The sequence below is a fragment of the Calypte anna genome, chromosome 3 (genome assembly GCF_003957555.1).
Source record: "Calypte anna isolate BGI_N300 chromosome 3, bCalAnn1_v1.p, whole genome shotgun sequence".
Lineage (NCBI taxonomy): Eukaryota > Metazoa > Chordata > Aves > Apodiformes > Trochilidae > Calypte > Calypte anna.
Window position 1 is genome coordinate 20462018 of NC_044246.1, and position 23313 is coordinate 20485330.

At 37.0% G+C, this 23313-nt stretch overlaps 1 protein-coding gene across 1 annotated transcript in view; it reads right to left on the reverse strand.

Moving 5' to 3' along the window:
• MTA3 (metastasis associated 1 family member 3) overlaps positions 1-23313 on the reverse strand; it is a 129169-nt gene that overhangs the window by 19778 nt on the left and 86078 nt on the right. Inside the window, 3 exon segments of the mRNA XM_030447348.1 lie at positions 5375-5406; positions 17663-17809; positions 22616-22702. Coding sequence (XP_030303208.1) covers positions 5375-5406; positions 17663-17809; positions 22616-22702 — 266 coding nt within the window.

Here is a 23313-nt window from a genome sequence, read left to right on the forward strand (position 1 = left end):
GACTAACTAATAACATTATTTGATTAAAGCAGATACGACAGAAAAAATTATACAAAGATAAAAATTTCCTTACTTTCTCTCACATATATTCAACATTCTGTTTTCTTAGGAGGAAGTACTATTTGCATGGTGAAATTGCACCAGGATTCCACATTATTGATAGCATTTTTGTAATATCCCTATGAGGCACAAAATGCTGCACCTTGGTGGAATCACTCTGAGAGGACCAATTCTACAGAGTAGGGAAGGGGCTGGCAGCATCCACAAAGACTATCAGAACAGAATGCAACACTGAAATCTTAAATCAGGTCTTAAAAATATAACAGCCAAAAACAATAACCAAGGGCCTCACTTCTTTTGCACACTTGTACTCTATGCTTTATATTCATATTGTGCCATAACTTCAAATACACCTCAATCTGCACCAATTTAAGACAAAATTCATACATTTGACAAATAATTCCAGCATTTATTATTCATTATTTTAGTGAAAAAAAAATCAAGAATCTGCTCTATGATAACTTTGATCTAATGTAAAAAAGTTGTAGAAGAACAAAAAGGGCAGCAGGACATAAAGTCTGAGTCACTGATAATTCTTTCTTAGAATTAAACTATCTTCCTTTCTCTTAGAAGCAAATAATGTTAATGGTGAATTCAGTTGCTGCTCCATACAGTTCTGTAAACTTCTCTTTGTGATCCTTCTAAACATTTGCCTAATTTTTTCCATTTTTCTATTCAATGTCTAGACTGCAGTTTGGTTTTCACATTTTTTGTGTTGTCTTTGGTGAGGAGGAAAAAGTACTACTAGAAGTAATTCAGCTGTTATTTAGAAAAAAATCAGGATAAAGTACACAGTTTGGGTGAAATCAGAAATGTGTGTAAGGATTTGATTTCTTAGGGTACAAGGTGGATACTGCTCAAAACGTGAGCAGGAATTCATGCACGAAAAATGCTGCCATAGATCAAACTTCAGAGTATATCCAAAATAATTATATCTGGCAATGGGCAGTTCCTTATGTTACAGAGGAATATTCAAGGACTCAAGGACAGCTTTCTTGCTGTGCTTTCCTAGTCAGAAATGGGTTTAATTTATGAATATAATGATTTTCTTTTCACAGGCTCCTTTCTAACGCTTCTGAATGTTTCCTTGACTTGAGACAGCTCACAGGCAACAAGAGCTCAATGTCCAAGGTACAAAAAGTGTATTTCCTGGGGCATAAACTCTTAAGAACTGTTAAAAGAATGTGATTTTTCATAGTACTTTTCCTGACAGAGACAGATGTCATTATTAGTTCTGAACTTCTGTTTTTTCTTCTTTTATTAGAACCTTACTCTTATTCCAGGAAAGAGATAACGTTCTGGAAAATACAACGAGGTTACATTATAAGCTCATTTTTGTTGCATCATATTAGTTAGAATTTTTTCTTTTATTTTCCTTCTCCCTCAGTCCTTTCAAGCTATTTGAAGAAATTAATTACACTTCACTTAAGGAGAAGAGAATAAGATCATTGTTCTCCAGTTTGTGTGTTAGGGGGCATATTATCTTTTATTTCTAGTTAATCAAAACAATTGAAGTTCTTGAACAATTTAAGAGTAGAAAATCAGTTCATTAGTTTCTCCCAAAAAATATATTCACCAATGTTATAAAAATGAGCATTCAATGCTACTGCCATATTAATATCAACATTGAGAGCAAAATAAACTTTTAAATTATTATTATTTAATTTATCCCTTCTAGCACAAAGCTATGGCAGGAAGGTTATGAAAACCACAGGAATACCACCTGTGCTACCACAGAAGCCCTGTTCATTCAAAACCTCTGTATGGAGAAAGCTCCAGTAATGTCACCACAGCACTGCCATGTGCAATGAGCAGCCTTTTTCTTTTAACTGTGAACATCACTTATCAGCCATGCTATGATTTTGCAACAAAACCACTTGTTGAGGGTTCTCTGGTTCAGGTAATGTTGTATCCAAGACAGTTCACAAAAATTGAAGTCAGCACAGAGCTATTTGAAGGGCTACAGTCTCAGTGCTGCAGACTCAGCTCATACCCAGAGACCTCTGAGGCCACAGGAAATCTGTTCAAGGTCTCCCACAATGAGGAGCTGATGGGAAGAGCATTTGTTAGAATGTCTTCACAGCTTCATCTGTCCCCAGCTAAAACATTTCCCTGTGGGTACCATTCTCAGGTATTTCATTCAAAGGTTTTGATCTTTGAGAGCTCCAAGAACATGAATTTTTTTTCCTTTGCATACACAAATGTTAATTTCCCAGTAAGCAACTGAGATACCCCCAATGGTCAATGAATGCAATATTCCCTTTCATAAAGAAGTTACACAAGAATGTGTTTTTCTCTGCTGGAAGCAGCAGCACTCATTCAATCAGTAACAATGCAATCAGTTGGCAACTGCAAATCCAGGCCTTTCAATGCAAGGTGCTCCAAGGCTTTGCTGTGTCTGAGAAATAGGAATTATCTCTGATATGTGCTGCAAGGGCAGCTACCAGTACAACAAAGTTTGGATATTACTCGAAAGACATGGAAAAAGACTTACATTAAAAGTGGCAACTTAAGAGAGCATCTTTATTAGAAGCTTTATCTTGGATGGTAAATCTCCTATCATCACTATCTCCCAGAGTAATTCCAAGAATAAGGATATTAAGAGAATATTGGATATTGGAAAGTAAAAACAATCAGTAAAATCTTGTAAAAATTCAAAAATGGCACAGATCCCAAATCAGAGTTTTGCCACACTTTTAGTGTTCTTACTTGCAAAAGGATTAGCATAACACCTGTAATAAGCATCCAGGTTTGGGTATGGTTTAATTTACTTATTCAGAGGGCTTTGAGATGAATGTAAAAAGTACAAAGCGTAGCCTCCTCACAGCTGCAAACATTGATACTGGCATGCAGGCACACATTCATTTGGGGTACAGAATTTCATTTAAGAAAGCCAAAAGCTATTAAAAGAGATTTTCAAACAACAGCTGGTATACAAGAAAGTAACCAAATAGTCAACACGAGTATTATAAAACACCTAGAAAAGATGTAATGCTGAAAATCCAAGTCAATGACTTTTCTGTGCAATGATGACATTTGACTTTCCAAAGTATCTGGGCTAAAATACTAGAATTTTTATAGCCACTGTATTTCATGGAAGTTATACAAAAGCTGAATAAACCATATCTTTAAAAGTAGCATTTTAAAGTAAAGATTTATTTAGAGAAATCTGGAAGTCAACAATGAAAGAATAATGTAGGTATCTATCCACAGGAACAGAGGACATTTATTTTGTAATAAAACATTGCAGATCTTCCCTCCAGACCCTTAAAAATATTCTAGGTTTTTTATTTTTATAAACAAGAATATGATGCAAAAAAAATAGGGAGTCATCACTGTATTTAAATACAGATAAATTCCTGCAGTGTTCTCAGAAAAACTGTACTTTTTTATCAGCAAAGTACACTCTATTCCTCATTTGCTTTGATTTTAACATAAATCTGAGTCTTCAGAGGCAAGATCACATTTAATGCCTTACTTATGATATTCCATCACCTATAAATGCAACTTAGAAGAAGGTCAAATACTTCCCTGTCATAAGACAAAAGCTTTTCTACATCAAAGCATCTGAGGCAGTTTACAGATCTGCTGCTGTACTTCTCACATTCTAATTGACTGAAGATCCTGCTTTAACTTTTTATCTTTTGCAGTACTAACCCTAATGAGTCAGATTATTTCAGAGTCACTATTTATTACAGTAGTCATTAAAAAATGGATTTCAGCAGCACTGCTTAACTATGTCTAATGAACAGACAATCTCATGCTGTTTCTAATGCAAAGAACAGTGCATTTGCTGGATTTACTGACATATTCTTCCTACTCATTGGAGAGTAAGAAATTTTCCATTAGACATTGTTATGCTTTAATTGCAGAAAAGAATGGACATATTGTTGTAACCTTTTCCCAAGAAACAGAATACTTATTTCTACTTTAATTTTTATTTATTTAGGTGCCACAGACAATTGCTGCGTGCTGACTGCAGAACATTAGCCTGAGTTGTCAGCAAGAGAGGTCTGGAGAGGTTCACTACACAGGAATCTCAAGAATGCAAGTTATTTAAAAACCTCTCTTTAAAATTTGCTCATATTTTGGTGTGAAGACACATTTATGAAGGCAAAAAGCCCGTTTCTTAGGTCAGGTTTTAGAGCTGGTTTGATACATTTATGGAAAAAAAAAGACAAACTGTGTTATCTTCAGAATAAGATTAATAAACAAAACAAAACAAAACAAAAAACCAACAACACAGGAAAATGAAATTAAAGTGAAGTTTTCATACATTTTGCAATGGGTCTATTTAAACCTAGGTCATGACTAACAAGGATTACATCACATCGAGTAGAAAACACCACTTTGTCCAGACATAGCTCTACTATCTTGAAATTTTTGGAACTGTAGTTGTTAACTATTTATTATGCATTTGCACTACATTATTAATGACTATTGATGATAAAGCCAATAAACTGCATTTATCCTTTTCACCTGTTGAATCAAGTTTCTGATTGCCCCAAAAATGCTGTAAATACAGAAGAGGTAAAAAACTTGAAGGGACACCCTGAAAACTGTAGGAATGAAAACAAAGAAGCTCAAGTCATCCTTTGTTGGGGTTTATTCTCAAATTTCAAAATTTACCTCAAAAATTGGTCTGTTTCCAAAGTGGAAAGTCCTACCTCTAGATATCTATGTGATAGTTGGAACAATGTGAATTTTTGTTTAGTCCTAATCTAAAATTTATAAGAAGTCTGAAACAGAGACAGATAAAATTTCTCACCCTACAAAAACTCAGATCAGACACTTAATCCACAACATTTTTATGCATAAAACTGTTAAAATCTCATTTTTGAAGATGTGTCTGTCCGTTTAAGCATTTCTCTGTTTCTAGAACTCAAACTATCAAACTTGAGATAATGTCAGACTGGAATCACAAGAATGTGATGCAAGAAACTACTCCATGTACTGTTTGGACTTTAAACGTGCTCTGACACTTGTGATACACATAGAATGCAAGAGATTTTGTTAACATTAATCCAATGTAATAAAAAATTTCTTAAAGAAGTTATACAAAATTGTAACTGGCTTTTTCACCTATTCAAAATACTCAGCTGCTACTTCTTAAGTTATTCAATTGTCTTTTTTTTTTTTTTTTTTTTAAGATTTCCCATGAAATACAATGGCAGACAAACATTTTTTCTCTAGTGATTCTGGACTTCATAAGAAAGCCTGTGAATGGCTTAGGATACTACTACATGTACTTCATTATCAAAGAAAAAATTGTATTTATAGTTAGATCAGCATCTGCATTCTCCTCTCTACTTACCATTATTGTTCTTGTTGGATGGCTGGATGATTCTGGAAAACAAAAGAACCACAGCATATTAGAGTGCTGTCTTTATCCATAAAACTCTACATTCCCCTGCTCAACCAGAAGGCAACGATGCTACTGTTCAGCTGCAACATCAAACATATCACAAATGCAGAGAGGGGAAGATTTCTCATTAAATGAGCCCTGGTCCTGAAAATATACAGCACACTATAGCATGCTATGAGCTGCAGTCATTCTCTTTGCTTAATTATCCTCTTCTGCATGAAAATATAAAAATGGAACTAATTCATAATTCATGTTTCAAGAAGTGGGTTTTTTCCTCTTGCTTTTAACATATGGCATCATTTAACATGGAGGATTTGCTCTGCAGAAAAAAATACAAATAGTACCAGCATAATTCCTTAACTATTCTTATCTGCTAAAAAAAAACCTGCTTTGAAAATGCTTTTGAAAAACTAGGCAGTCCTTTTTCTAGGATTTTGAGATGGATTCTCAGTTTGAAATTGTCAAATTAAATTGAGACATGTAACATGCAGAAATCTTAATTAGTCTCTCCTATATGATAAATCAGGAGCTATATTTTTATATATATATCTGTATATATATATACTCATGGCTACATTTATACAATATTTCTGATGAACTATGATTAGACCAATAGCTACCATAGCTTTCACCCTGCTGTTTAAATTAAATTAAATTAAATTTGCTTTCTTTTTCCCCAAAAGACAGAAATCTCACCCTCTTTGTCTTTAATATACTACAGTTATCATAATACAGCTCTGTTCTTTTACAGATCAGTATAACTTCAGTAATTAAATGTCCTCCTGACCAGCTAAAGAAATTTGCAAGAAAATTCAATGCTGGTCTACAAAATCCAAGATGATGCTACTACCAATCTCATACACTTGCTCAAAAATCTGAGTAAGACATCATACTGGCTATAGCACACAGAATTCTTCAGGAGGAGACATTTAGCAGCACTGCAGGCATTTCTGGATAAAATGTACATATTTATTCACTAATTGAATCAGCTGAGTCTTAGTTTTACAAGTGAGATAAATGTATAACAAATACAATGGATTCTTTATTCTTGCCCTGATTCCAAATTGTGACTTTGGTGGGAGTCCCAACTGGCACCACTTACACAAAGAACTCTTCAGAGGTTTTATTACTGATAAAAGTAGCACTAAAGAGATTAAAAGGACATAAGAAAGAACAGACACATTTCTTTCTCTGGAAAAAAATAGCAATTACACTATCAAACGGGGGGTTCTCTTTTATTTTGAGTAAAGGTTACAGTCCAGACACTGATAGAAACAAAGCCATTTTAAACATCTCAAACTTCAATTTGATATTCAGCAGTAATTCCTGTATAGTTTACATTTATATTTGTGCAAATCTTCATCCTTAATATTTAAAAAAATATATCAATACAGGTATGAATAACTTCCCATTGATAAAGTTTCTGTAATGTGAACTCCTACCTAAATATTTTAGTTGTGAGCTTCCAGCTCCCTTTCTCTCTCTTTTTTCACACCAAAATTATAATCTATTAAAATATATTTAGGTCACCAGTCCTCCAGACAAGATTTAAACTGGTAGTATAAAAATTAAATACTGTGACAGTCTCCTGTTCCCTAAATACCTGAGTATATTTGACATTGTTATAAGGTAGAGTGAACACCACAGCATAGTAAAGAATGAGATACTCTGTTCAAATTTTGATCTTTACTGTGAAATTACTTTTGTTATTACAAAGTAGGTTGGTTGGCTGGGGGTTTTTTTGTTTGGGTTTTTTTTTTTTTTAATATCCCAGTGAAATAACAATTTAGGACCTAATTTTTCCTCAGAAAACCCAAAGGCAGCACTCATGGAGGTGTAACTACTTGAATAACTCTTGAGACAAGGACACATTCAATCTATAAACCAAACTACTCAGAAAAAAAAACCTCAACACGCTATCTCAAAGGCCACAACTGGGTTTCCTAAGCAAACCACAACTTAAGCAGAATAATCAGGCTAAAAAAAAGGATGGGATCCATCTCATAAAATATAGAGCAGATGCATCAATAGAGCATTTCCAGTCAGCCCCAAAAAGATCAAAATGAACAACAAAACTCCATACCTTTTACATTCAGATATGACAGTAATAAAATGCTCACTCTTACTTTTGGCCTAACTTTATATGCCAAATATATAAAAAATATGTTTAGTCATGATTGCCTCAATATACTCAGTCACTCTCAGTTCCACAGACAACTGAATTAAAGACAAAATCTCTCTAAATGGAACTAAGGAACCGACAACTGTGCCTGGAGGCTATTAAAGAGTTTATTTTTGAAGAATACAGAAACTCTTAATACAATGCCAACAGCTGTTAATTCCAGGAGGTTCCCATATTGATAACCTATTAATAAAACCAAGTGAATAAGTAATGAAAGATCAATTTGTAGAGTAATATTCCTGTGTTATACCATACAACAAAATCAATCAATTTTTTGTATATATTTTTCTTAGCTTTTTTTGCTGTAGATACTGTAATAGCAGCTAAATTGACAAATATCTTTTAGAAACACCTGTGCATACCCATAAATGAAAAAGTAAGGTAAGAACTGTTCAATAAGTATTCATATATCAAAAGAGTCTAGGATCTAGAAGAAACTACTATTTAAGGTGCCATTATTACACAATTCAAACTTTTCCATACTTTGATACCCACATATTCAGATTTTAGAACTGAGGAGACACTAATTTTTCCAGAAAATAATTACACCCGGATTGGGCAGGATTCTGACCAATATTTATGCATGAACACACACCAGCCAATTCTGTGGAAAACTTTTAATTTAAAATTAAAAGCTGATAATTAAGACAACCAAGGAAGAAAGCTCTTGCTTCCAATTAAAAAAGGCAGTCAAGCAACATTCCAAAGTTGTGTTTTACAGAAGTTCTGCACACCCTTGCAATATCCAAGAGAGCCTGAGGGCAACAGAGCTTTTTTAAAAAACACAAATATCTTGGTGTTCAAAAGAATGGAAATCAAAACTTTGGATTTTCAGTTTTATCTGCCAAGTTTTAGAATGCCTGGGGCAATTGAAACAACCAGGCTTGAGTTTCAGCAAAACTGGTACCAGCAGACATTTAGTTTATAAATGAGCACTTATAGCACAGGATTCTCTGAAGGGCAATAATCTGTACTTGCACTTCTTCAGTAGAAAGGAAACTCCAGCATGCAGAGTGACACCTTCATGCTAGTGAAGTGGATTGCTCCACTTTATACAGAAATGGTCAGACAACACCATTAAAAAGGGGTTTTGGTGATGTAAGTAAATAGCAGTAAACTAAACTTCAGTACTGACAAGATGTTTATCAATTTATCATTGTGGAGAAATTAATGCACTAACAGCAGAAACTGCCTGGAGATGCTTCTATGCTCTTTCTACAACATATTCATTTAAGCTCGAATATAAATGAGCAAGTTGTAAAAAGAAATCAAGCATTTCTCCCTGTTTATGGGCACTGGGAGACTATAAAATTTCCCACTGTAAAACGATTTAACACTAAATCAGAAAGCATCCACCACCAGGTGTTGGTGCCAGCTATAGAACTATTTCAAGTTGATATATTATTCCCCAGCAACATTTTTTAAATTTTTTTCTTCCCTTAAAGGCTCTTCAAGCCAGAATAGAAACCAAATCCTTACTTAGACTCCAATCATCTTCCAGCTGTTCATGTGTTATGTTTATTATATGTTCTATCTTTTAGTTCTGCTGATAGGAAACCTACTTATCTGAGATACATCAGCAATACTAGTGGATGAAAGGTGCCCTTTGCTGAACCTTCCAGTATAAATGTGCTTCAAGATAATGTCATTTAGACATTAGCCCGTTCAGACTGGACTCTTTCAATATTTCTTCTTAACTTGGGTCATGGACATTTGTAGTCAAAATGATTGTTTTGTTCCTACCAGTTTGTGGCAAGACAACAAGTGATATTGTTACCTCAAAAGCATAATTAGAAAAATATATATACTAAGAATGAGTTTGACTTTATTTGAGGAAGACCCTTAGTTTCCCCAAGACCAAAAGTTGAAACAGTGGAGAAAACAATTTACAGATAACAAAAGCAAAAATGCAAATTAATATTCAAAACAATCACGAAGAGTTTTCCCCAGAGATGGAAATTTTCCAGTTACATTGCCTGAGCACTTCCTGAAGGTGTCTTCCCTATTGCTTTATATGATAAAAGGATTGAGAACTATAGCTCTGCAATCACAACTTACAAAAAATAATCAGCCTAATCGACAGTAATCATACACAGAAGCACTTTACATATGAACTCCAGATCTCATCTCCAGAATGTGTAATTCATGAGGTGATATGATGCTAATCCTGTTATCCAGCTGACAGTATTCTCTTTCTGCAACTTTACATTCCCTAAAATAATACTCGGGGAAATGAGTGATTCCCAGAATTAGGTTCTGGTTATCTGCATTTTTTGAATGCTAACTTGATGATAGTGTTGTTCTCATTGTTTGGTCTTCCAAGAGCTGATTTATTCTGCCAATTAGAAAAGACAGCATGCCTGGAATTTCATGTGTACACATTACCTGTACGTAAAAAAACCCAAAGAAACAGTGATTCACAGCAGGAATGAGGCAGTTCACTATGAAGTGCCCTTTCCTCCATCTCTGATACCACATAGTTTGCTCTTTCTAACCCCTGATATTACTGGAGTTATTAGAGGTATGTGTTACACCACTGAAAACAGAGGTACAAAAGGCTAGAGCCTTTTCATGAGTATTCATTCCCTCAGTACAACAGAAAGGGAGTGTCTGGCACTCTCAGAGTGGTGCATCAAAGCATGTTTGCCATCCTACTTTTGTGGTTTTTTAATGCAGGCAGAGCAGCCAAGCAGCCTTATAAGTCCAAAGATGTATTTTTGAAAAATGGAAATATAAGAAAAAATCATTAAAAAAAAAAAAAAAAAAAAGGAATTCACACACCCCTCCCCAGTTCAATTTCTAGTGTATTTCCACCCTTGGAAATGACTCACATTTCAGAAGATAGAATAGGCCTGAGAACAACAGTTGAATGCATACTGTATTTTGACTTTGCAAAACAGAAGCAATCACTGTCTAGATTTTAAAACCCCACAGCATAGTGCTGTGCTATGCTAATGCCCAGAAACTGGTCCTTCACAAAGAAAATTCAAGAAAATATGGTTTGGCATAATATTTTTCCTCCTCTTAAGTCCTCCTGTAACCAATTTCAACATAAAAAAACCCCACAGCTTACCTGTATCCTGTGAAAAAACACTCTGCAGTTTGAGCAGTCTTTAAATACAGAATGGAATATTGTTCTTTTAATTGTAATCAAAGAGCCTCAAATACTTGGGAGATAATTGTAATGTGAATTCAGTGTAGACAAGTGATGAATGCACATTCACCATAAGGCTCACAACTTTAAGAAATTCTGGGGGGAAAAAAGATATTTATCCTCTATTTTTTGGACAAAAAAGACAGATTTAAATATTTTCCTGCTTGTTGATTATTTTCCACATTAAGACACAATCTGCATCACTTGGGTTGGAGAAATAAAGACATAAGTGGAGAAGGGGGAATTAGGTTATTGTGAACATTGCAAGTGAACAGAATGAAAGATGTTTTTTAATAATTCAGAAATTTAAATAGAATAAAAAGGCTTAAGACTATGCAAACATGAGAGGTAGCAGCTTATTTTTTCAAATGTTTGGCAGCATCAGCAGTAAAACCCGGGGGTAATTAGGGCCTGCACCACTTTCCAGGTACTTGGGCTCTGGAAGTTATCACTACTTCATCTTCTCAAGTATCATCATTTTTATCCCCGCAAAACCAGGTCAATACTGACCACATAAATGCAAACTTTAGAGCATTTTAGTTACTTAAAAATGATTGCTTTCAATTGGACAGTGAAAATGGACAGGAACTGGCAACTCTTGTGCAACTTTCAAAAAAAAAGGGTAAAATATTGATAGTTTAATCTCTTGAGGGTCAGAGATGGCTCTATAATGACTTTGCATAGAACTATGTATGACAAACATTACCATAAAGCATTTCATATCCCTGACATGAATAAATAGCCTGAGCAATATATGTTGTAAATAACAGAACCATAAACAGCCTTTTCATAGTCCTCTCCTTTTCCATTAAAAGAAATCACAGCAGTATCACAACATCTGAAAAATACTGGTACATAAAATGAAGTTTATAAAAATTAAGGTCGGTTTATAGTTTATTAATATAGAATCATAGAATCATAGAATTAGCCGGGTTGGAAGGGACCTCAGAGATCATCTAGTCCAACCCTTGACCCACCGGAGCAGTTGCTAGACCATGGCACTGAGTGCCACATCCAGTCTTTTTTTAAATGCCTCCAGGGATGGAGAATCTACCACCTCACCGGGCAGCCCATTCCAATGCCTGATCACCCGCTCCGTGAAGAAATTCTTTCTAATATCTAACCTAAACCTCCCCTGGCACAACTTAAGACTGTGTCCTCTTGTCTTGTTGATGGTTGTCTGTGAAAAGAGTCCAGTTCCCACCTCGCTACAGCCTCCTTTCAGGTAGTTGTAGACAGCAATGAGGTCTCCCCTGTTTGGTGTTTTTTTTTTCAGTAATGGATTGCCAGATGCTTTTTGGTATTAATACCATGCTGCTAGCCTACCACTGCTGTTGAACATCTCCACCAAAACCAGTGAAACTATGATAGACACCTTTGAGAAAAAACAACTCCCTCTGATGAGAAATTCCATCCTACAGTAAAAACTCCTTCCTTCTAATCTTCTTCTACATAGGGTTATGAGTAGCTAATAATGATATAGCACACATTCAAATTATTTTCACTGTGCCCAGAAAGTTTGGGCCAGGAAAGGCTCTGGTTTCCCTGCCTGTCAGTTAGGATGCTCATACTTCTATGCATTCATCAAAAGAGAGTCTCAAAGTCTCCGTGGAAAAACATTAGCAGAATATAAGCCTTTGTTCCTTGCTTAGTTCTTCTACAGCCAATATAATTAATCACAAGCAGAAAAAGGATTGTCCAAAACTGGATTTCAGAGGGAAGGTACATTATTTGAGGTCTTTCTCTCCCTTTCTCAATTGCTCTTGTTACTTTCTCATCTTGCTGAGCTTGAGATGTGCAGTTTCCAAGGAAAAAGGCCCCCAAAACTGCTAATTCTCAGAATATTCAGGAACAGAAATTTGACTGTTGAAAAAAATCCTCTTGGAGGCACCATGACATCTCAGCCTGAAATGCAGCATTAAAGGTCTGGGCAAGGGAAAGAGAAGGAAGATTGGGCATGTTGATTAAAGTCTCTTTAGCTATGAACAATCAGTTCTCATATTTCTGGCCAGAAGTTATGAAAACGTTACCAACAGGCACAGACTGATTTCTGTACCTCATTAATGACGTCAATATCTTGGGCATCCTCTGGATATTCAGGTTCTGATGTACGTAAAAGTAAGGGAATATTTGCCAACTGACAGAGATTATACTCATGTAAAATACCTCACCCTGATCTTTCAAATATTATATGGAAAATGATCATTACTCATCCTGCCAAAACAATAGCCTGATGTGCAACTTGACTACTTGGATGTACAGTTGCTCACAGTTAAGTAGCTTGTGGGTGAAAGTAATTGCTTGGAATGATTTTAGACACTGTAATTTAAAGATCAGATTCAAAATGTCTACAAAGCACTTTACAGTCACACCTAAATTTTCCCATCATCAACTCCAGTCATAAAACTGGATCCACACAACATTCTGAAACATCGTGATTTTCTGAAGAGAGTCTTCCCATTTGAAAGAGACTGTCTTCACTGCTGAGAACTGTTTCAATATCTTGTGTTGACTTTCTTTTTGGCATCTGAGAACAATTAGAAGCACCAGCATATTACACAAAAAATCCCCAAAGTACTGTGATTTTTTTCCAGAACAGAAAAAAAATCTCTGGTATTCTTCATTCTTCATTTTGCCCCTGTACTCAGCCCTGGTGAGGCCACACCTCGAGTACTGTGTCCAGTTCTGGGCCCCTCAGTTTAGGAAGAATATCGAGGTCCTGGAGCAGGTCCAAAGGAGGGCAACCAGGCTGGTGAAGGGACTTAAGCAAATATCCTATGAAGAGAGGCTGAGGGAGCTGGGGCTGTTCAGTCTGGAGAAGAGGAGGCTCAGAGAAGACCTCATCACTCTCTACAACTCCCTGAAAAGAGGTTGGAGCCAGGTGGGGGTTGGTCTCTTTTCCGAGGCAGTTCTCAGCAGGACAAGAGGGCATGGTCTCAAGTTGTGCCGGGGGAGGTTTAGGTTGGATATTAGAAAGAATTTCTTTACCGAGAGGGTGATCAGACATTGGAATGGGCTGCCCAGGGAAGTAGTGGATTCTCTGTCCCTGGGGATATTTAAAAAAAGACTGGATGTGGCACTCAGTGCCATGGGCTGGTAACCGCAACGGTAGTGGATCAAGGGTTGGACTTGATGATCTCTGAGGTCCCTTCCAACCCAGTCGATTCTATGATTCTACGATTCTGTTTGACAAAATGCAACATTTGCTCTTGTTTGAAAATAAACAGGAAAACCCTTTCCTAAGACCATCCTGAAAAAGCCTTTCTCCTACAAGAAAGGACACAAACATCTAGTTACAATGTACAGTGCTTAAACAGGGTAATTTTATTTAGTTCTATACCTTATATATGGGTTTATGCATACAACTACCACTGACTGACACCTGGATTTCCTAATAGCAAGGAATGAGGGCACACACCCCACCATTGATGGAGAAGTAAATGTGCTCCCTCGTCTTTCCTGATGAAGACTGAGCAATAGGAGTCAGAAATGACAGACTCACTCACCCCTACCAGTTGCACCAGACTGGAGATGCTTCTGTGGAAAAATGGAAGGAAAACTTGCATTGCATTGGCCAAAATCAAAATTCAAGCCAACACAAGACTTCTCTAAGAAATGCTAATCATATTATTTATTACTCTTCCAAGCATTAAATCAAATACTAGTGATGCTTCTCATCATCTCCCCCAACTCACTCATGCAGGAATAAAGAACTGACATTTCCATATTACATTGCATGATTTCAGAGCCAATATTGCTATTTTGCTAACAACAAATTCTGCCCAAATATGGCACCCAACTCACCCAGGCAGGAAGGCTGGCCTCAGATCTGACAATCTAAATATATATTTACACAAGCCTAAGTGACATTTACTTCAATGCTGGACCTCATTCTACGTCTTAAGTAAACACACTTTGTAGAATGAGGGTGGTGAAACATTGGCACAGGTTGCCCAGGGAGCTGGTAGATGGCCCATTCCTGGAAATTTCCACAGTGGGGCTGGATGGGGATCTGAGGAACCTGATCTAATTGAAGGTGTCCCTGCACATTGCCAAAGGGTTGGATTAAAAGTCTTTTCTGACCCAAACTATTCTATGATCCTATATTTCTATGACTTCTTTAAAACGATTTTCTCATGCTGTGGAAAAAAGCCAACCTGAGCATACAGGCACTTCTATGTCAATAACATTAAGATTACGAAAATAGCAAGAGATAAGATTTAATTATAAGCTGACTGTGCTCATTTTTGTTTGCCCATTTCATCAAAGCATGCACTGAAAGACAGAACATATCAGCATCTCCTTAGCTGGCTTTCTGGGTACTGCTAATTGACACAACGCAATAAACCCAGCAACAATCTATAGTATTCTGAAACAAACAAACAAAAAAGCTTTTTAATATATTTATATCAACACAAAAACCTAGAGCTTGTCAAAACCTTCCCTTGTACACAGCAGACCCTTGTCAGTGCAATTACACAGAAACCACCATTTCCCAAGGTGACCTGGTCACTGAGTTTTTGCTGTGTACCAAAGAGAAGCTGGATACATTACAACCCCAAAAATGTATTTGATATTTACTGATAACCAGAAAAAGGTTTAAATGGTGGATATTAAAGGTAATTCATTTTAAGTAAAAAGAAACACAGGATCTGTGCTGCAGGTTTGATTGTTTTAGAGATTTTGGTTTTCCTTTGCATTTTATTTACACTTTTCAGGCTTTTAATTAAAGAGAGAGGCTAGGATAAGAACCAAAATAGCCATTTAAAAATACTAAAGTAGTGATTTATACACTTATGAAGTTCAGATTTCAGTTACTTTGGACACATACTTTCCAGTAAGTTACAGTTTCACAGAAAATAGATAAATAGATATAATTATCTCTTAAAGCAACAGCTTGCAATTCTCAATACTTATTTTTCAAATCAGATGTTACTTCATGCAAATTGCCCTAATACAGCTGACTGATACAAACTAACCAGGGAGGCTAATGACTGGGTTTTTCAACACTCTTCTTTGAAGAGAACATCCACACCAAGCAGAAGAAAAAAATTAAAAGGCTTCCAAGCATGCACTTTTGCAAAGACATCATCTTCATAATATTTACCTTGAACTTACAGCTACAGGCTTCTCTGCACTGGAAATAAAGCAGTGTTCCTTTCCAGCTGAGCCATTCATCACCCAAAGATCATTTGAAGGACCCAGCAATGGGGAGAAGGAGCAGCATTCACAAGACTTTCCCTACAGAACTTCACACTCAAAGATCTCAGGGGAAATTCAACATTTATGGCTATGTCTAGTAAAGTCATCATCTTTTCTTCCAAGTACAAGTCACAAGGTTTCCTCTTGGTCCCCTGACTAGCCTGGGTTGCCATGCATGTTATTTTCCTACTGTGTCATAGATGTTTACACACTTAGCAGAGATGTAACACTAAATAACCACCTTTTGTCAAAATATGCAGCAATTTCTACCTGTCTATTTTTAAAGCACATTCCAAGATACAAATAGCATTGGCAATGAGAGAAAAACACAATCATTATGGGAAGATGATGGACAATGAAGCAAGATTTTCTTCCTGCATTTGGAAAGTTATTTTTGTTACTTTGTCTAAAAACCAAGTCCCTTTTTTATTTCTATCTTGGTCTGTTCAGTAAAGCATGAAGACAGACTGTCACCTCCTTTGTGCAGATTGTGTCCTGAACAGTTTATTTCATACACCAACACCTTTCAGATTTCTAATCTCAAAAACCCTGCAATTTGTTCAATTACAGAACAAATAAGCTAATGGCTTACAGAAGTTTGCTCTTACAAAAAGAGGAAATGAGTGCATTTCTTTTCAGTGCAAACAAGTGGTATCGTGATGGAATCTCCCCTTACTTGGTTGTACATGAGGTAGAATTGCTCAGTTTCAGTTCCATATCTTTCCTTTCAGTAATAATGTAATCAAAATAAAAAAACAAAAAAACCCAGAACACAGGCAAACAAATGAAATCCCCAATAATAAATAGGCTAAAATAAAAATTAAAAATAAAGATTATTTGAGAAAAGTTAGCCTTACCCACAAATTTCCATAATTCTCTTTGCACAGCTTCCTATCCAGTCACCATCAGCACCACGTTGTGCTGAAGTGGCTGGATACATCAGGCTTAAAGATCACCTCTGGGGCTGCAGTGTAGAGGAAAAGCTTCTATCTCTCTGACATCCCCTTTCCTTCCCTCTCTGCTAGTGCTATAAATGCAGAGACAGTCTCTTTCTAAGGAGCTCCTACCTTCCACCAGTCTTTATTGCCAGGTCTACTTCATTCTTATTTTAACTGACTCTGTAACATGGTCCTGGGACACAAGACACCAAAAGCTGTCTTCTATTACCAATCAGACTGTTGAGACTCCAAATTTAGCTGTATTTAGAATTCACACAGTAGGGAAGATGTAAAATAGCAGGTACAGCTTATTTAACAATTTAGCTGTATATCAAGTAATACAGTAGAGAGTAATACAAAAAGTCTTGCATATAACTGCAAAATATTTCTAAATATATAAAGATGCAATGCAATAAACTGAAATAAAGCACTAGCTGCATCTGTCTCTTCTCCAAATTAGTTTTATTCCATTGTTGTCCTTTTATATAGGGATGAAGAATTACTAAGAAAAATAGTAAAACCAGTTTGTTTCAAAGATGCTATGAATATACCCATGTCCAATTAATAAGCACCACTGTTTACTGCAATTATTTATATAAATACTTTTCAGGACTTACATTCTGTTGGTCTTTACCCCTTCATTTAATATCATTTCTTAAACTGTATCCCCTACAGAAAGGTCACAAACTTTATTATTTAAGATCTGCAGAAATTTTTGCAATTCAGACACTTAAAGAATTCTTTTATATTCCTTCACATACCATCAAGACCATTATGATGACTGTAGTTTCTTTTTCCCAAAATACTTAGTGAAGAGTGATTAGAAGGTGCAAGCAGTCGTTTTGCACTTGGACTTTGAAGGCTTGGTGCTGACCTGATTACATTGGGTTTCACTGCAGGATGAATCTCTGTTTGAGACAAAGAGAGAGAGAGACTGTACATACTTGATTTTAAAAATTAACACATAAATAAAACAAACTATTCCAACATTAAATGTACATTTCCAGTGAAAACAGAAATTTTCTTCATCAGAAGCATTTTTACCTTGAATAACAATTCAAACATGAGTCTTCATACCTATAGTTCCTCTAAATATGAAAAATCTATTTCAAATTCAGATTGTCAGTTCAATACTAGAGTGCAGATGTGTAAGGATTTCAAAGACTGAAGAGATAATACAGATCAATCTGAAACAGCTTTGTGTTTATATTTTCCTACCATTTTGAGGTTTCTATTGGAGCTACACACCAATGGCTTTTTAAGCAAACAAAGAGAAGCATTTTACCATAGTGACATAACCTCAGTACCTCAAGCTAATCAATATTTTCTGCCACAATAACAAGTTTCAAGGGATCTTCCCAAACACCAGGTATCCAGGTGTATCCTGGTGCCAGAAGCCATGGAATCAGCTACAGCAGGGCTCTGAAGCTAAAACTACACCAAAACTGCATCAGGAACACAAAAATTGTCCAGAGTGCACAAGGTTCCCCCAGGCACTGACAGACTCACACACAGGGTCATGACTGGGGAAGTGCAAATATCCCAAAATATCTAATAATGAGTAGGATTGTTTTGGAGGAGGAACAAAAGGCTGGGAAGAGGCAGCGAAATGCACCCGGGCAGCACACCTCAGGGTGGCAGCTGCTGTGTTTGCCAAAAGCTGATACAGTGCTATGGAAATGTCTCAAATACCCTCCAGATAAAAAGGGCAAAAGGAAGCTGCAGGAGAGTTGGCTTCTCCTTCACCTGGACTGTGCTGAACTAATTCACTTGCTCCCATCACAGATTCAGGTTCAAAAAGCCACCGCTTTGGACCTCCTGGGACAGTCCCAGGTTTGCAGAAGTCCCCATCCCTCTGACCCCACCAGGAGGCACCAGCTGCCAGCACAATGCTTGGGTCAGGGGTTTGTTTGTTTTTTGTTTGTTTGGTTTGGGTTTTCTAATACTAAGTAAAGGATGGAAATACACAAAATCTGAAGTGGAGCCAGATTACCCAAGGAGGAGGCCCTCCAGCCACTGCTATTCACAGCTATCTGAAACCACTGCACAAAGCCCACTGCAGATAGCAAATTGTTCCTCTTTCACAAAAGCCAAGGAAATCTGTCCTGCCAGTCCCCACAGGCTCTGGCTCCCAGGAGAGGCTTTCACACCCAAGTGGGTCCAAGCCCACCCACTCTGGCCCCAGCTGCCCAAACAGCAGCAATAACCTTTAAAAGATGGAACTAGGAAGGTGGGATGGGCAAACAAATTCATCAGTATCCAGACATGTGGAAAGGAGTAGGATGCTCACAGTTGCCTTGCCATGCTGTACTGGGAACACCTCGCCAGGAGGAGACCATGCCAACAATTTTCACACTTCAAAAGACTTTAATTCATTTTCAACCACTGGTTGGGTCAGAACTTGCAACCACACTCTCAAAGCATGAACACCCTCATCCAGGATGCTACTTGTGGGTCAGATTACAAAGAATAGAGCAGGGCAATGCACCAGGCAGGTGGTAGAACAGCAGAGGGTACAGCTGCTGCCTCAGGGCAATCTGTAGGTTTGGATGGGTGGGTGTGAAGGGCAGTTCAATGTCAATGATCTTCTCACCACTTGGATGAGATTTTTACAGCCATTCTCTGCTGCACTCAGCTACTTTTTATGTAAAAGAGTTTAGAAACACCGTTCTCCCAGCAGATTTCATGGCATGGCCTATTTTTCATGCTGCAGAGAACAAGTGTCTATTTAGTGTCTTTACTAAAAAGAGAACAAAGGTTTGCTTAATGTATGAACACTACTGACTGCTACAGCAAAACTTCACAGTGAAACAGAAAGGTTTGCACTGTTTGCTGACGATGATTGGAATTTGTATTCTAAAATGCTCATTTAGCAACCTTTTCCAGTTTTCTGAAGGAATGATTAATTTTCAGGGCTAACGTCACTGGATTATTATCATCTTTCCCAAAGTGCTCCTAGAAGCATACACAATAATCCCAGAAGCTGGATGAACATATGAAAATTTATACACTGCTTCTGTCTACAATGTAGAATCATAGAGGAGACAAACTTTAAATTTTCAAGATGAATGAATAGGTGGAGAAGGGAGCATTTCCTTCTTTCAACTTTTCTTCAGTGGGAGGTCACTGACTATCCATTAGTTTATCACAAAGGTTCTATTCTTTCTGCAGGAGAGGAAGATGGCAAGACCAAGCTCTCCTTCCAAGTTCTAGAAAGGAACTTAATTAAACATCCAGGACCACTTCCCAATGGATTGAGTCCTTCCTCTGGGGTCTCTATTCTGTATACTCACTCATCCTCTATGTACAGACTTGCTTCAAGTATTTTCATGTTTTACATCAGCACTTTCTAAATAGCTACTTTATCACCTGTGAGAGAGTCAGTGAGGCATTTCAGGGCTTTTGCCTGAATTATGTTATTATTGTATTATGAAATAATTGTGATGAGGGACCTTTTAATTTGTGCTGTTACTATCTTTGTGCTATTGCCACCTGCACTTTCTGCTAACTCAGGGAACTAACTGTAATATCCAAATAATCCAAATTAGCCCTTTAGCCACACAAGAAATAACTACTTGGCCACATTCAGGTTATGTGATCATTTCTGAAATAGAAATAAAACAAGAGTAAGAAAAAATATTTGAACAACTTATTAGGAGCCTTTATTATAAGACCAGGTTGCAGCCTCAAACAAGTAATTAGCAGTAACAACTCTAAAAACTTTTAATTCCACTGATGTCACTAGGGTAAAAAAAATAAAAATGCAAAGCAAAGTCAGTCTCCTACTGAGTCACTTAAATCAACATCCTGGATTCCAGAGGTATTTAAGCAACTGCACTTCTCTCTCATCCCACCTCCTAAACATGCATCCCAGCTGGAAGCATTAGGCTGGTTTCCTCATAACTAGGAGGTAATATAGGACATTTAATTACCCAGGGTTTCCTCTCAGGGGGGTTGTTTAGTAAAGCAAAGCAATGCCTGAAGAGACTACAGGGGTTTAGCCCCAGCTCTCCAGAGGACAGGGCCTACTCCACCTGAGGAACTGATAGCAAAGAAGTAGAACAGGGATAAAGGGAATGATGACCCAGGAGGTGTAGGGCACCTAAATCCCTCCTGCCTTACCAGTAAGGTTAAAAACAGCAGTGTCCTGAGAGACACGGATGACTCTATGCCAAGAAATGTCTGGAAATAGCATGGAAGGAATTTTAAAATAAAATAAATACCTCCTCTATCAGCTATGAAATTATAGTTAATGATAAATTTTATGGGAAACATAATGCAAGCATTATTTGTTCACTGGAACACGCAAGCAAACAAAAACCCATCACAATATAAACTAAAAAAAACCCCTCACCATGCTAAATAGCAAACAAAAAGCCATTGTAATTCAGGTGTGTGTCACATCACGGGGTACGTAACACATATTATTATCAGCTGCAGTGAAATTCCTTCACTTCCTATACAGTGAAATACTGAGCAGACTATTCAGGAGATACCTGTTGTATTTTAGCACTGTTAATCTTCTACAAAACCTTCACCTAAATATACATAATGGTGACACTGCTCATCCATTGACTCCCATTAAACCTACAGACTTGCACTCCCAGAAGTATCCAGGCAACCCCTCGACAACTAAACAACACTAAAACTGAACAGTACCTTCTGAGACTGCACACACTGCAGTTTTTTCTCTTAAGCACCCAAACAGGGTCAGCCAGATGAACCATCCCTCTCTTGCTGGATCAGCTCCCCTCACAACCACCCCTCCAACAAGTCAATCAAAACCATCTTTGCCTCACTCACTCAAACATCAACATGCAGAACACATACAGCTGTAGGAAAATATCAATGGCTTTTTTTCCTCAACCTCCAAGGCAGGAGGAATCAAAATTCAATATGAGTAGGCATTAATTGTTCATTACTCAGTTTTCTGAAGTTTGGAGTTTGTTAAATTCAATGTCTGCTCCTTTCAAGTAGGTGGGAATATTACTGGTGGATTTAAGGGACACAATTTTATTCTGGGTACACTAGGTATTCTGTGTACCTCATCTCCCCTTTAAGTGGTTATTTATCACAGAATCACAAAATCACAGGATCAGCCAGGTTGGAAAGGACCTCTGAGATCATCAAGTCCAACCCTTAATCCACCACCACTGTGGTTACCAGACCATGGCACTGAGTGCCACATCCAGTCTCTTTTTAACAACATCCAGGAATGGAGAATCCATAACCACCCTGGGCAACCCATTCCAATGCCTGATCACCCTCTCTGTAAAGAATTTCTTCCTAATATCCGACCTAAACCTCCCTGGCAGAGCTTAAGTCCATGCCCTCTTTACTTGGGAGAAGAGACCACCCCCCCCCCGGCTACACCCTCCTTTCAGGGAGCTGTAGAGAGTGATGAGGTCTCCCCTGAGCCTTCTCTTCTCCAGACTAAGCTTTTAGAATATTTTATAGACTATTAGAATATTTTCCACATTCTAAATAACACCAGGTTTAACTCCACAATTTAAAACCAGTATCAAAGCCTTCTGCCTGCATCCCTTAAGTTCAATCACTTTTGCAACTAGTAGCAGACCAGAATTTTTTTAACTTTATAGTTTTCTTTTTCCTGCAAGCATAAATCTCTCATTCTATGCAAACAGGATTTTTAAATATTAGTAAAAACTGAATGCTCAATTCAGTATTTTTTTCCCCTGGAGGCAGATACCCACCTAAATACCCAATGATACATGACAGTGGTTTTCTGGTACTTTTGATCTTCAGAGGATTTCCAGCAACTTCACAATGTCGATCTGCATCTGAGAATTTTAAAGAACGAAACTCAGGTTAAATATTCTACCATTAAAAATATAAATAGGGTGCACCAACCAGTTTCTGAGATATTTTTATCACTAATTTCTTTTTAGCACATATTCTTTTTTTTCATCAATGCTAATAATAACAGATATTCACAGGCACGCCATGTCATCATTCACACAGGCAATGTTATGAATTATTATTTTTTGAAAGTTAATGTAAGTTGTAACACAAATTTCATTGTGTTTTTTTGCCTGCAAAGTCTTTTTGGAGATGGTCACCTAGGCAAATGAAACACAGATGAAAACATGAGTGCTAAAATAAAAGTAGCTCTGGATAGTAATTTACATGGAACTTTTCATTGTTTTCTACAAGTTTATGTGGATGGTTGTCATACAGAGCTAAGCAGAATTTCAAGTTGGGACTACATATTTTGGTCATGTAGTGCTCACATGGAAAAGTGATTCATACTCTTAATAAGTAACACAGAACATGAGAGCTGTCATGGGGAGGTGAAGCTTAAAAAGAACTGAACCCTGAAAACCCTTGAACTGAAAACTGTTGAACACAGTGGCCAATTGTAACCAAGTATGACCTAGCTCAAAGGTCTCAA